This window comes from Haemorhous mexicanus, chromosome 5 (genome assembly GCF_027477595.1).
Source record: "Haemorhous mexicanus isolate bHaeMex1 chromosome 5, bHaeMex1.pri, whole genome shotgun sequence".
Lineage (NCBI taxonomy): Eukaryota > Metazoa > Chordata > Aves > Passeriformes > Fringillidae > Haemorhous > Haemorhous mexicanus.
The window spans coordinates 47,714,203-47,730,718 of NC_082345.1; the positions used below are offsets into that span (position 1 = coordinate 47,714,203).

The window sequence follows — 16,516 nt, forward strand, 5'->3', positions numbered from 1 at the left end:
TTACAATTTTGCATATGTGTTGGAAATTACACCCAAAATTTAATTTCAGTATGTTTTAAGAAGTTATGGATAGGCATTCAATTACATGAAAGAGACAATATTCTTTCATGAAATAATGGTGCCTTTTGTTAGTTGAAAAGTGCAAACATACATGTCTTAATCTATTTTAGTAATGAAGTACATAACACCAAAAATACTCTGTTTCTCAAGATGCAAAATAACTAAAGAGAAGTGAACCCTAAGAGATGGAATGCCAGAGTAGGAATTATTGTTGGCTATAACTACTGACAGTAAATTAATAAATGGATTGACAGTATCACTACTAAACTCACCTGATATCCCTCCACAGATTTATCAGAAACATGGTGCCAAGAAACAGACATTTCAGAAGACGACAAAACCTTTACACTCACATCTGTAGGTATTTCAGTTGGAGCTGGAAGATGAAACATATGTTAAACATTCAATTTGATCCTGTGGTAATGTTATACTTGTTTACATGGATTCTCCTCACTTCAGTATTTTATATTATTTTCAGTATTTTATATAATTTTTCTGACATCACTGAGCTAAGTGTTAGTTTTTAATCTGGTTTTTCTTGAGTAAACTTCAAGTCCAGTGATGATCTGTAAGGAAAATAACTCTGAAAAAACAAAGTAATGATTCTGTTACTTGGCTCAGGCTACGTATTTTCACGCTTCAACAGATTTCATGCTGAAATTTGTGTAAACTGAAAACAGCCTTTGATAAAGCCTTTGAAGCATCAAGTGATATTTTACTAAACGGGACAGCAGCTCACACATTATATACATGAGATTTTTAAAGTTAGTTGCACACAAATACGTATGTTGCTTCGTCCTAATAATACAAATTTTTGTGAGAGCAGATATTAGAGACACAGCTGTCCAGTGGCACATGCAAACTTGAACATAGGTGTGAAATAATCCAAAGCACCTCTCAGTAAGGCATACATCATAAAGTTGATTTTGATTGCATTCTTAGTTCTGAACAGCAGACAATATAGAGTACAGACCATCATAATGTGATAGACCTTTATCCAGGGCTTAGAATATTACAGTCTGGTTTCATTTCACTGCTGCTTGAATTTTAAATGAGGTAAGGAATAAAGAAAGGAATAAAATTAGCAATGTCTGTAAAAGATAAAGTTTTCCAAGTTAACAACAGTTCTCTGTCGTGAACCTTTTGAAACAAGTTGCAACAGACAGGCATGGCAGCCCTAGCTGAGGAAAGCTTTCATATACACCTAATCTTCCAACTGGGCATCCAGTCAACTATGCATCAAAACAGCCACTGTTAAGAAAAAAATCACTAAAATCTCTCATAAAAAGTATCCTAGGTAACAAAATAATCTTATATGCAAAGTTACCTTTTGTAATTGTCTTTCAATGGCTGTTAATAATGCAAATGTCTAATTAGAAAATTATACATTATTGCAAAATTGTTTTCACAATGACAGGAATTTAGATAAGCAAGAGGCCTGTGCACTCATTACTAGCAATCATTACTCACTACTAGCAATGGCAGAAATGACTAGCAGTTGTCAGACATGGAACTTGGCTTATTCTGTGGGAACACAGAAATTCCCTAGTCACTGAAGGGAATAACAATGCCTAGAGTTACAGCTAGAGAAATACAGATCTAATATAGAATACACAACTTAGTGCAAAAGCTGTCACTCTATTTATGTATGTATGGATTTTTATACACATCTGCATGGAATATTGCATGACCATATTGCTTTAAGATTTCCCTAATACCTTTGAGAAGTTTTGTTGTTTAACAGTAATAATATCACCTGCTGACTCAAAGGTAGAGAAGTACAGGTGTAATAGTTGTGATCATCTAATCTATTCCCAAATCACTTTCAGACTCTTCTCTACTGTATCCATTACAGAACTTTGCAAAAAATTTCATACTGAAAAGTTTCAGCTGCCAGGACTTTTGCTGATACAATACTCTAACAATATTTCATCTACTCATGCTTGTTTATGACCTGCCAATAATTTACATCCTTATTTGTCATTTATGTTCTATAAATATTTTGCAGCCTCTCCTGAGCCAGAAAGATGGCATCAGCTTCTTTTCTCCAGCCTTCTAATTCACTATTTCTACCAATAAAAAGAGAAATTATGTGGTCATCCCAATATATTCTCTTCACTGAAAATATATCGGTCATCACACAATTATCTCCTAAGCAAAACTACATAAAGTTCAGTTTGGCAGCCAGTAAGCATGTTCCAAGGTATGGAAGTGATTTGTTCACGTCCTGATGCCAGGAGACAACTCTCTCCTCAATGCTCTTCAGATTGACTTCCTTTACATCTCTTGGAAAAATTCCCTCTAACCTGCCCTGAAGTTCCTGGATTGGATATAGGCAGTAGTCAGGGTCACAGCTCCACAAAGGAGTTATGAGCACTACTGGTAAGGTTTGTACTCTTGTGCTTGAAATCAGAGTAGGTTCATTGAGCTTCTATTTCTTTTGCAGTCTGCATCTGGCTTCATTTAACCACAAATGTTTTTTATCAGGTATCTGGACTTTGCTAGTCTGTGTTAGAACATCAGCAGCCACCCAAGTGACTCCTTTATCTGGAAGCTGGCACTACTGCACATTTGTTTTTCCTCTTTTTGAGCTACTAGGCTCTACCATGTCCCTAAAGTTGGAGACCATACAAACACACGTGCCACTCCTGACATGGTATGGATAATCTTAAGATAAACACGTGGGAGCTTATCAGTCAGTTGCTGATAAAGTCTCTGAGGAGGGATGGATACTTAAGTGTAATTTGACTGATATTGCTTTCACTACACCATAGCTATTTACTAACACACTTATACAACTGCAAGAAAAACCCCTCTGTGCTGTTGCAGCAGCTGTTGAAGATGATTTGCTAAGGTGTGCTTTCCTGTGGAAAAAGGATTATTATTATCCCCATCAGCCAGCTTGCACTGAGGACTCTTCTGTCTTTTCTCTGTGTGTGGCCGATTTGTGAGCAAAGTTCCCATTAGTGCTAATGGGAACCATGAACATAAATCTTCCATAAAGTACACAGAGCACAGAACAGAATGGGAAGTGTGAGAATGTGTTATCATATCCTCCTCTTGGCTCTTTGGTCCACATCTGTTGACTTTGTGGAGATTTTGCTCTACGGAGAGAAAAATACCACCAGTTCTTTAGTTTTCTGGCAGAAATTAATAAACTGCATTTTTTTAGAACAGGCTTGAGGGATGATAACACAATTAAAGATGGTGTATATATTTCTTGTGATTTAAAGTAAACTTTATTCCAGTACTTTCTCTCTCCTTCTAAGTTTGGAAATGTCATTTAAACTTCAATCCTTAAGATCACAGCATGTGAAACAATTAGAGTAAGAATTAAGAAAAATATTTTAATGGAATGTGAAAGAGGTTTCTATTAAATTACTCACTTGATAGCTCTAACATGCAAACCAGAATAAAATATATAACAAGGATAATTCATATAAGACTCTAAATATGCTGGAAATGTAACTAGATACAATATAACTATCATTCCTTCACAATTTTGGGCTAAATTCTGATACTGATCTACTAAAATACTAGGCTTTAGTGTGGTCTGTTAAGAAGAAGAAAATTAAGCATATGTCAAATACATGTATTAAGATCACAGAGATGTTGCTGAATAAAGATCTAAATGTTTTAGGCAACCACTGTGAAGAGAAGAATTTTTTTTTCTATATTCCTAAATCTTTTAACAAGCTGTGTGAAGCATCTTGCATCCTGCTGTGTATTGCTTATTGCCAGCAAGTACCATCAAGTGCTCTGCATCACACAGAAAGCAGAAAGTGGGAGTTGACTGTTCAGAACAAGTGTTTTGTGCAGCCAGTGTACAACCTCCCTGCTGGAAATGCATCCTGCTATACTAAGCAGTGTCAAGGACCAGGTTCTACCGATGTTGGTAGTGCTGATATGGACCCACAGTGTAAAACTCATTTGGAACATTTACTCACCATCTTGTGCTGAATAAATGACAGCAGTGAGACTGAATGGCCCGTCTCCCTTGTTGTTAAAAGCTTTCACTTTTACTTGATACTGAGTTGAAGGTGGCATTGATTCATCCTTGTGGACATATCGGCCAATTTCAGGATTAGTAACTGTAACTCTTCTCCATTCTTTCTCACCAAATGGCTTGAAGGCCACTATATAACCAAAGTTATTGCCATAGTGGTATTCTCTTGACAAAGGCTGTAGAGACAAAAAATAAAACATTAATTTTTGCCAAACAGCTAGGTCTAGAATGAAATATAAATAATGTAAGAAGCATTGATATTTATATTGTAAAAACACTGAACTAAACCTCCATTTCATCCCTATTTCCTTCAATTGCTTGCTTCCACCCCCTTTAAAAATAGGCCCTGTTTGATCTATAGTATTAGTGTATTTGCAAGGAAAACATTTTAATAACTTTTTCCTCATCTGAACTCAGTGCAACACACATCATGTTATCTCCCACAGAAAGAAACCAAGAATAATTGTGCAATAAAACAGCTGCTGCTAGCAAGAAAAGACCTAAGGAATGAGGCACAGCAGATATGCAACACAGACATAATATGCCAGTATAAAAGTCCATGTACATGTGGAAATATTCCTGAAAAAGAATCACAGTGAAGAGAAGATCTATGTGGCTGGCCCAAATTATATTAATTTACTGAAAGTTTATCACCTAGGCAACTGGACCAGCTGACAAAGAAAGATGGACACATTCAAAGAATGACTCATCCTACCACTTTTCACTGCTGATGGAGGGGATCCAGATGCTGATTTAGACTACCTAGCTTCTAACTGGCAAATCCTTTAATGAAATGACTCCCACTTTAAGTACAGGCAATAAAGGTACCTGTCCAAAGTATTTCTTAAAACTTCATTTCCTATACCTAGGAATACTGGAAAATACAAAACTAAGGAAAACAATCTGCCATAATGGATTTTTCTTCTTTAACTAAGGCTCTACATTCAGTGGTCCCTTCTCAGTCCATAGAGCTTATACCACAACTATTAGACACTGCACCCAACCAGCCAAAATCACATCATTCATCTGTGCATCAGGAGGTTGACCAGAAGCATCCTCTGAAAAGAAGCTTTCTGCATCACCTTTTTCCCTAATGGAAACATCACAGAGATGAAACAGCTTATCTTGAGGCAAAGGTCTTGGAGGAGTGACACAGAGAGTAACTATTCTCCTTAGGTGTTTGCCCACTACTGCAGCACTTCAGCCAACATGTGTGGAGATATTCTGAGCAAGGTTTTATGAAACTTCCATGTAGCTGATCTTCTGAATCTATCACTGTAACTAGCTGCTTAAAATAAACCAGAATTTGATCTCATATGCCAAAGTAAGCAGACTGGATGAGGCCCTAGCCTCAGAATGATTTTCAGCCAGAGAAAACTTTAGAAAGCCAGGAATGGCATATAAAAATTATACTCTGAAAGATCTTAGATGAAATTTGAAAGCAGCTTTCTCTCCAATGGCTGCACATAATAAGTAGCAGAATAGTTTGTAGAATCCATTGAAAACTTTGTAAAAGAAAATGGGAGAGGGAAACACAAATGGGGAAAAATGAGGAAGAATGGGCATGCCACTCCTAGCTCTCCTTCTCAGTTCCTCTTTCAAAACAAGTCTTAGAAGAGCTTTGATTGCATCTCTGGCTGTCTCATTCAACCTGGGCTTATGAATCATAGAAGAAGCAGAGAACGGGGTTGGCAGCAACATGTGAACCTGCCATACATTTTGTTCTTCTCTTCTTAATTAAGGACTATTTAGAGTAGCATATGCAAATGTCAGCACATTTGGGGGAATCAATATGTATTTTTATCTTAGCCTTACAGATAGATATATTGTTGTCTGTCAGACTTGGTGAATCTACAGTCTCTATTTAAAAACCCTTGCTAGACATAGGAGAGAAGATTCTTGGGAAATAAATACTTGAAGCCATGGTTAATTTATCTCTCTAAAGGAGCTACCCAAAACAGATGTGAAAAGCATAACATTAGGTAAGAGAAATAATGAGAATATAAATCTGCCTGGGTCTAAAGGAACTACTAAACTGGTCTTGTACTTCTGGTCTTGCATTAGTCACTATTTTTTCTCCTGGTTATATTTTCTTTGTTTAGCTTGGTCACAGCCAAGTTATCACTGCATTGGAAATGCCATGAGTACCAGTCTTCATATACAATGCAAGAAGCAGCTCTGTAGTTTGTTAAAAGTTTTTAGATGTGAAGTAAAATAAGTAAAATAATCTAGGTCTTCTGCACCTGCCCATTGCATTTCAAAAATAAAGAGAGCAGAATTAAGCCAGTTAGGACACATTTACTTCCTAATCTCTTATTAGGGGAACTAAAATACAACCTTTCCAATATATTGTAACATAACTGTGGATCTCTTTTTTCAGAAACTTATAGGTATTTTCTTCACTGTTAAAATACTTAGGAAGACTGAATAAATATTTTGCCCTCAGTTAAGAAACAAAAAAACCCCAAAACCCCAGAAAACCCCAGCCAGGAAAGCACAAATCTTATAGCTCAAAGATATGGCTGACTATTTCTGTCATACTTGAGAACTTTCACAGATATATAATCAATCCTAAGTACAAAAAGAAGGAAATATGCATATGGATGAAAAACTGCATATTCATAAGGAGAATCCCTATACAACATACATGCAATTGGACTTATGACATCTTTACATTACTTCCCCCGAGAAAAAGCACTCTAACTAGAGGCAATTCAGCTGCTACATATGAAACAACTGTTCCCCAGAAGACAAAAATGGCATAATGTGTCATATGTATCTCATAGCCTTACAACAGTGAACAGAGAGGTGAAAAGAAAGCAAACTTGGTAATTTTCTCAAGCATAACAAAACCATCTTTCTTTGCCAGAGATAATGCTGCTGTATTTCTGTTTTTCCTGGATACTGATAGGCTCTGACAGGAATCCAACAATCATTTTTTTTTTTATTTCTTCTCCCTAGCTTCCCCAAATACCCTGCAGTAGATTTCAGTTCTCTCTTTCATGCTTTTGCCTATGCAACTTTGTTTATAAATCCTTATCCTCTCTTGTGCTGCAACTTGCTTTCCTCTTACCTTGGTGTCTCTTTTCCCTCCTTGCTTTACCTATATCCACAATATAGGAAAGTTTTCAAAACCATTGCCTCAATAGCAGAATGAAGCCTGCTTTCAATGATTATCATAGTCAGTATGTGTTTCAATCTGTTTGTTTTTGAATGTTTTAGATGATAGTTTAGAAATGTCCAACACATAAACCCCTAAGATACTCTCTTCCTCATTCCTTTTTATGTACTTTTTCATGAGAAAAGTCTGAAAAACTATATATTATATAAAAATCCTGTTCTCAGAAGACCCAGAGACAAACCATTCCCAGGTTTCAGGAGGAGCAAGATCAGATATAAGATAGTGCAGCTTTCCTGCCATCTTGCATGCGCAATACTTACCATCCATGTTATTGTCAGCTCTCGATTGCTTCCACCCCCTCCTCCAACATCAGAAGGAGCCACATTAGGAGCTAGTGAAACAGAAGAGACAAGAACAATTACTACAAAGTATGCAGCAGACAGCTGCAAGGCCAATGAGCACACGTGGCACACACAATTAAAGTAATGATGGTGTGCAATCTGCCAAGACTAATGTATAGCTACTGCTTCAGGAAATGTGCCAGCTGTAACCATAGCTAGCAATCATTCTTCCTTCACCCTCTATTATCTACAAATATTTAATTGAATATTCAGGAATGGAAAATTTCTTGCAAGTCTTACGAGAAGCACACTGTGTATTGTTCTTGTGCTTTCTCAGATGTTGGTATGCCAAGGGCTCAAGCACCGTGGACTTGCACATGTAAGTACCTCAACACACTGTGGTCACTCACACCTACTTCAATGGATTTACTTGCCGTGTGTAAGGTTAAACCCATAGGTCTATCTTTGGAGCACTGGCAGCCAAATTGTATCCTAGATTAGTAGCACATGTCTTCTTGAAAGTTAAGTTCAGGATGGGTAGATGTACCTAAGCAAAACTGGCAGAGCACTTTATAATTTACCAATTGTGTTTTACACTGATCTTCTGTGTAATGAAATATGATCTGCTGAGCTATCATTGGTGCACAGCTGGGTGGTAAAGCAGGATACTTTAAAGGACTCCACTGTAAATCATTCCTATATTGTCACTTCTCTCAGACACTTTGCACTGAGTGCAATGATTCTGTTGCTATCCTCTGTGGTGTTTGTGTATATATCTGCTGTCACTCAATATGGACACACAGTGTACCACTGAAAACTTAGGACATGATAGCTTATCTACAGGGAATTAATTATGCCTCAGATATGCATGTATGAGCTATATGCCCTACCTAAATTAATGTGTGTGTGTAAAAAAATTTCTGATGGGATCAGGCATTTTCTCCACTACTCAGTGAAAGCTGTAAGTCACAGTGCTCAAGCACTATGTAAGTAAGATGTTTGCTGAGGACTTCTCTGAGGGTCAGCTAAAGAGGAACACAAAGCAGAGCAGAAGTAATGTTTTCAGGATAAAAGTATGTAAAAATAAATTTGAAATTGAAATCAGCATTCAGTGCATGGTTTGAATTATTTATTTCTGTCCTTTCTGAAAACAAATTAGTGGAGCTCAAGACTAAACATACATATGACAATTTGAGAGAAAGCTGGAGTTTGTTACTTGAACTTGTAGTCACACTATCTATTACAAATATATAGCTTTAGAGCTATGTTAGAAGCAGAGGGTTGCTAGAATGCTTAAGTAGTCAAAGAAGATAGATAGACAGGCTGCCAAAGAACTCAAAAACCCCCTGACTGTTTAAAGTCTAACAAGTCATTATTTTCAAAAGTATCTTCCTCATTCTCCCAACCATTAAACCCAATTTTCTCTCTCTGTTAAGACCAGGTAACTAACTTAAGACAGCTGTACTAAGACAATTACTCTCATGCACCCAGAAGCTAAAATACATTGAAACCAGCCCTTGATCCACTGAATTTCAAGGAATCACTATGAAATGTTATTGATGAAGCAAGCTGTTTCATTAAAATAAAAAATATTGCACACAGTCTTAGCATGTTAATAAGTTACTGAAATTAGTTATCTACCAGAAGAGAGACTTCAAAATTGAAATGCTGACAACTTTAAAATGTAACAGACATTATTGGTTGCCCACATAGTACAACAAATACACAGCACTGTTTGTCGCTGTTTAACACAGAAAATGTTAACCATAGCTACAATATGTAGACATGGATTTTTGTTTGTTATTTATCTTTTTCAGAATTACATTAAAATGTACTTAGAGTTGTGCATATTGCTTCTGTAGTACCTTTGACATTGACTGGGCAACCCAAATCCTACTGTTGCTTATAACACATTCCAGCTCCTGGCAGAAAACACGCTTGGGTGCAGAAGTTAATCTGTAAAATGTAAATTACTTATACCCTATTTTGTCATGACAAGAAGTGCTGACTGATGCCTAAGAAGACTATACTACCGTTTTGCATGGTTTGCCAAAAACTGTCACACAGTCTGCCAGGGCAGGGTGCTGTGCCCAGGGAATCAGGCAATAGACTAAACAGACCACTTCTTGCAAAAGAGATACATCCTGCTACAAAACTGGAAAGTATGCCATTTTTGGGGAGGCTACAAAAAATTCCATGAATGTAGCACACTGCAAACTGCAGGACACCATCCCTATTCCCCATTCCCCACTACTCCATGTCCATTATTTCTCTCCTTATCTGTGTCTTATCTATTTTTAAAATGTTGTAAACTGGAATTCTCCTGTAGATTCTCGGGCCTTCAAATGCAGCTCTTGAATCATTAAACATATGATGCCAGTAGTGAATTTTCTGGGCAGTGATTATCTTTTACTTTAGTATTAAAGTTCTGTGGCTTTTCCTTCCTTACCCAGAATAGTTTAATCGATTTCTTTTCTTTCTCCCCAGGCAACAAAATTTTAATGGACCAAATTTGTAATGAATGTTTTGAAATTTGCAATTCAAATACATTTTATTTTGAAAATACTATCTAATCAAAGTTATGACCTAGCAGGTGTAGTTGCAAAAGTTGTTTTCCACCCTTTGGTTTTTCATTTTTAGTTTTGAAACTCAAGCTATGGGAAACAATTGTAAAGAAATCTAGACTGCAAGTGGGTGCTACTCTGTGGAATACAGGTTTGTTGGAATACAGTCTTTATGCAGTGATACATTACCCCCTAGGACACCGCTGTTATCTCCTCTGTACAGTAAAACCAGAATGTATTACCTGGAATAGTAACATCTAAGTCCTAATTTTGGAGAATTCATTATAAAAAGGATGTGCCTGAGCTTGAAGAATATCCTTAAATTATGTTCTGAGCTATTAACATTGAGCAACCAGACCGATAAAAGAATACATTGTGCTGGACAATGTCACATACGTGATGTGACGTAAGAAGACATCAACCATACCTGCAATCACAGAAAACTGGCATTTATCAGTAGAACACATATCCTGCAATGTATTCTTTCGTTAGAATACAATACAAATGGCAAATGGACATTTTCCTTGTTAAATGCATGTGTGTTTTTTCCTAAGTCCTGAACCACACTCCCAAACATGTGCACACACTCATACACACACAGGCTGGCTGACAGATACAGTGGGGGAGCTCTAAAAGATGCAGTAGGATTCTGTTTCAGCAATGAAGACAAATTTGCCGTATCATGATCATTCTTTTCTGTCTGCTTTGATGCTATCACATCTTCATAGTTTGGTACTTGCTTACTACAATCTGTAGTGGTGGGTGGCTGAAAATATATTCTCTGCACACTGGATCTTATAAACTGCTTTTTTTAGGGTAAGACCTAGAATTACAAAATTGGCGAACAAAAATGTAAAAATTAAGAAACACATTTTAAAAAACCCTGACATTTTCTGTTTACGTACGAGCGCCTTCGGTTCTAATCCTCGGCGATGGCATGCTGGGCTCTCCTGTCCCCAGAGTGTTTGTTGCTATTATCCGGAATTCATATTCCATCCACGGAATTAAATCGATCACTGTAGCAGATTCCATATTTCCTTCAATATCTGATGGGTCTAAAAAAAAGATTAAATGTTTAGAAAACAGCATTTTCCCACTTAGGTCAGCAACAGTGTGGTTGATTGCAAGAAAACTTGCACTATTCTGCAACCATACAGAGAAGACTAAAGCAAACTTGACACTGTACACTAGGAATATCACATTTTACAAAGAGTACCCATAGCAGTGACTGGGAATTTGGAAACTATGACACTATCTTGTATAAACCCTTATTGACATGTAAGTTTTAACTGGGTGTGAACAAGTACAGGTAGTTATGAGATTTCCTTACTAATTACATATTGCAGCTGTAGAATTTCATTTTACCTACAGACAAATGCAATGAGAAATTTGTAATGCAGAAACAGTAAAATAAAAATTCATTACATGGACAGACAAGGGCTAGACAAGTAGGGTTCAATCAATTGATGAAGAGTGGTTTATAAAATGTGGTCCTAATTTGGTGCACCTAATTAGTGAGCATGCTATAACTTGCTATCTGATTCTGATCAAGAAATGTAAATGTTCTTTCAATTCCTGTGAAAAGACTTGTAATTGTCTTAAGGATGAGCTTCTTTATCATAAATAAAATGAGTAACTCATGACTGTGCAATTCACAGACAATAGGGGTTGTTACTGTAGCTGTCTGCAGCTATGGAAAGACAGAGGATTTTCATTTATATACAAACAAGAGTTGTTTGTCAAACTAGAGTCTTGTGTTCAGACAAGGATGAGAACTGAGATATCCTGCACTGGAAAGGCAGCTGATTTGGAATTACAATATAAATGCAATGCCTGCAAAAAACACAGGCAACAACAGTGTAAGCAAGCACTAGATGGTGATACCACTTCCCTCTTCCCAGTGATCATTACATTTCATTCCAAAGTGAGGTCTTGAAGGAGGAAGGAACACATTTTCCATTTTAATTTCTACCTGACCACCACCCTCCCTCATCCTTACTCAGATTATTTTTCTGTCTAATGATGTATTGCAAACCTCTCATGTCATCCAAGTAATGATACAAATTTACCATTTTCTCAATGCCCTTCCTGGGATATCTGATCTTTTAATTTAATTTTACTTTCCCACAGATTCCCAGAACCATTACGAACACTTGGCACAATGAGAATCTGAATCCCCCTCACTGGAAAGAGCCACATAAATGTAAACAACTTCTTACATAATCCATTCATACATATTTCCATGCTGTGAAGTAGAATACACTTCTTTCACAAATACACTCAGTATTATGAAACCTGAGATGAATGATTTGGCTAGGGGAATAATGTTAGTAGCAATAATAACAATATTTCCAAAAGGCAATGCCAAAGTATATTTTCTTGTTTCACACATTGAAAATTAGCAGCATTAACTGACAGCCTAAACATTTGGTGACAGATCAATTTGGACTGTTCACCATGCTTCATTATTCTGAAAGTTAATAACGCTGAATCAAAATGGGAGCAGCTCAGCAATGAGGTAAAAGCATGCAGTGATGCCAGTGATGGTTACTATGATGATTTTACCTATTTTGAGGGAATAATCTATTTAAAAAAATTAAGAGTGGTTCAAATGAAAAAGTAATGATTTTGAAAACACCAGAATAGTTACTGTCAACTTTTCAGAACTTAACAATGTATATCTTTTGTGTCAGTGTCTCTAAAGAGGAATTCAACAATCTAGATTCCTCTCTGTCCCACCCAAGATGTAAATCCCACTCAGCATTCTTTAGGGTAAGATTCAAAGTCTGACTGCATGTCTCAAAGACCATCTCAGTAATTCTGAGAAGCAGAGAACTTCAGAAGTGCAGAGAAGTTCATCCCATCATGCCTATAACACTGCAAGCAGGGAATCTTCCCAAGAAGTGAGAAGAGGGGTTTCAAGTCTCTGCTCTGAGTTAGACAGAACGAAGACCTGAAACCAGCACTTATGTTAACTCTTACACCTCCATTTCCAGTTCCAGTAATGCACAGCACAAACAAAACAGTATTTGTTGCCGCCCGAAATTCTCCACATTTCCTTATTTTCTTTAATTGAAAAGTACAGAATGAAGAAGAAATAAAATTAACTTATCCTGAGAAAAGTAGAGGCTAGTCTAAAAGGATCCTCCCTGCTGCATGTATTTTTAGTGAACCAAATAATCAGTTATTTGAACAGCTCTAATTTCTCCATTCTTTTTTTTTTTTTTTAAGTTCAAAGAAATCTATTCTAAAGAAGTTATTGAACAAGATAGAAGAGATAAGAAGGGGCTGCAGAACCTTCTGGGTTCATTTTCCAATAAAAAATATCAGTGCTGGCTGATGGAGGCAATCATATCCAAGTGAACTTCATATACTACATGGTCTGAAAGAAAAATATGATCTGAGGCAGAAGGCCTCCTATATCAAACTTTTCAGTCCAATATGGCAGTCTGTTTCTTACATGTTGGTAGTTTCAAGTGAAAACTTAAATGAAGGACAATCAATGAAACTATTACTATTCTTAGTATTTAGAAATGCTGAGTATGTGATATCTTAATTCCACAGGAAAGCACTTAAGTTGTCATTTATAAGGGTGGGATAATGAAACATATTGATAGGAAAATTCTATATAACTTGTGACAATGCTATCCTTCATAAAGCATTCAGAGATACTAGTAGCTTAAAAATATTTAAAAAATTATGTTTTTATGTTAAATCCTGCAAAAAAAAACCCCAAAATGTTAGCATGTCCTGTGCTCAGGTATGTTCCTCTTTAACTGCATTTTTGTGGCACAATGATGACATCCAGTGGTTAGAAGGATAATCTTAGTTATGTTTTCTCTAGGGGTGCCAGTTTTAATGCAATTGGAACTTAGTCTGCTCCCAGGAAAAAGCAGACAATTTTAAACAGTCTTCTCCATAACAAATACAGAACTGACCACATCCACTTTTCATCCAAATTAATCTGTAAATAAATTTTTACGATTTCAGTAGTTGATGTTGAATGTTTCAGGCAACAAGGAAAGAGGTAAAAAAAGAAGGTAGCTGGTTCTTTGGCTGGTTCTTTTCTGTTTTTCTTGATATTCAGTTCAGGCCCTCCAAATACTGGGAACAGAACTGCTGACAAGACACAGACAGGACAGTAAACCTGCAGCAGACATCAATAGCTTCCCTGGTTTCCCTCTACTGTGATTACTTTCTGATTAGTCAAACTTTCTAACAATCATACTTTAAAACTTACTGTCTTTATTTCTTCTGGCATTACTCTTACCTGTTTTGGCATCTTTCCACTCTTCAGATAGAAAGGTTTTTGACTGGATGGTGTATTTAGAAATAGGACTATGATTGTCTGTTCCACGACTCCAGGTAAGTGCTACAGCAGTGTCTCTAATTTCTTCTACTCTTATACCTCCAGGGGGGCCTGGAGGACCTGGAAAAAGAAAAGAAGAAAAAAAAAAGATAGTACAATTAACAAAATAAATTTTCTGAAAATATTAAATTTCATCAGCTTTTAATACTCTATGGAATGATTCAGAGGACAGCTGCTCTTTCATTTTATAACTACCAAATAAAACTTCTATGATTCTTACCTCATCAATATTGAGATAATCTTAAGTGAAAAGATTAATTTTTACCAAACAAAACTGAGCTCAGGAAAAAAACCAAAAAATTTTCCTTCTCAAATTCCACCTCATGCTGTCCTTATTGGGGGCCCACCCTTAACCTACACTTCTGCTTGTGCCACATAGGCCCTGGCTGCAAGTTATGTGGAAAACCCTGTGACTTATTTCGGACAAAAATCACACCGTAAAAGAGATTTCTATACATCTCTTCCCATTTTTCTTGGCCTTCATATTACCCCTATATGGTAAACTCCTCATGAGGTTCAAAGTTCCTACAAAGTTCTGGTTTTGTTATTGTGCTTCTGTTTTATATGATACACAGTAATCTGATACATATTAACTGTTGTGTCAAAACAGATACAATGCATTAGGACTACTGAGAGTATTTTCTGCTCCAACATTCAGAGATAATAATATGCCAACATGATTGAGATAATTATCCAAGAACCTGATTGAACAAGTCCCAGAGAATATTAAAAAACTCAACAATACCATAGTATATGTCTCTGCACTATTTACAGAGAAACCACAGAGAATCAAAACAAAACAACAAAAAAAAAAAATGGAAGGAGATTTCTACATCAGATCTAAACACACAGCCTGTACAATGGATTTTCAGCTCCTCTTGAGCTCTTTATTTTCTCCATACAGCTGAGCCAAAGGACTCAAATGAAATTAACAGAAACAAAAGCATATACTAGCCTAGGTTGCCGTTCCTTGGTTTCAATGAATACATCCTTCAAGCAAACAATTTCATGCCTTGGATCTCCCTTTCAAGGTAAGGACTAATTGGGAGGACCTCACTGCACATGGAATCGGTTTCTTACTCTTCACAAGGGATGCAGGAAGTAGAAATTGTTGTTAAGAGCTGATTTTTAAGATGAGGGTTATTGGTTAACTCTCCACCCTGATAACAAGCATATTTCCTACCCCAGCTCTAAGGACACACACAGGTAAGGTTTGAGGAGAGACCCATTCTCCTGTAAGACTGTTCACTCCAGAAGCCCTCAGGCTGGAAACTATGGTAAGGTTCATCAGTCCCAACAGCTGTCCTTCCTTCTTCAAAAGATACCTCTTACAGCTTCTCACCTCACCACGAGCTTCTGAAAATGGCATGTCTCAGGAAACACCAAGGGCCATAGGAAAAGGAAAAGGCTCCATAGGAAAGCTGATACTAGACCCACAACTAACCCCAAGGTTGGTAGATGCTTTAGCAATGGGGCACAGTTCTGCTGGGTACAAATGTAGTAGGCAGAGCCAGGTGCTGATATGGTGGTACCAAGGACAGTAAAGTGGGTGCATCCAGGTGACAAACTGCTGCAAATATCCAAGCACTCCATCCAACAGGCCTGAAGCACATTCAGAAGGCATTCCACATTCCAGAGCTGGAAACAGACACATCTGTAACACTGCCCCAGTGAGGCCAACACAGGGCAGGTGCAGTCTATAAGTGCACACAGGGGCTGCAGAGACTTCCTTGGACTAACATCACTAGCAATTTAAACAAGATCACATAGAACAATCCATATGAAATGTTAAATTGTTTTGTGAACAAAACATCTTCATGTGCCTGCAATGACAGTGGTTATCCTTTACTGCTCCACTGATGAGATGCTCTGGAACACAGCGCTTTTCATTCTCTGCTGTTGCCTCCTCCTTACCAATGCAGTGAAACTATAATCCCACATTTGTCATATTTATAAGATATTTACTCTTGGCCTGGTAAGATGCTGAGTCTTACACTCACAAAAATGGCAGCTGTAAGCAGAACTGTGTTCATTGCATTAAAATCTGAATTTTGA

The 16,516-nt window shown here is 37.0% G+C and overlaps 1 protein-coding gene across 1 annotated transcript in view; it reads right to left on the reverse strand.

Annotated features, from left to right (window-relative positions):
• Positions 1-16,516, reverse strand: part of CNTN1 (contactin 1) — a 208,175-nt gene that overhangs the window by 23,034 nt on the left and 168,625 nt on the right. Inside the window, exons 16-20 of the mRNA XM_059847082.1 lie at positions 14,363-14,521; positions 10,998-11,147; positions 7,508-7,578; positions 4,008-4,242; positions 333-436 (exon numbers count right to left, since the gene is read on the reverse strand). Coding sequence (XP_059703065.1) covers positions 333-436; positions 4,008-4,242; positions 7,508-7,578; positions 10,998-11,147; positions 14,363-14,521 — 719 coding nt within the window. The remainder of the gene's footprint in view (positions 1-332; positions 437-4,007; positions 4,243-7,507; positions 7,579-10,997; positions 11,148-14,362; positions 14,522-16,516) is intronic.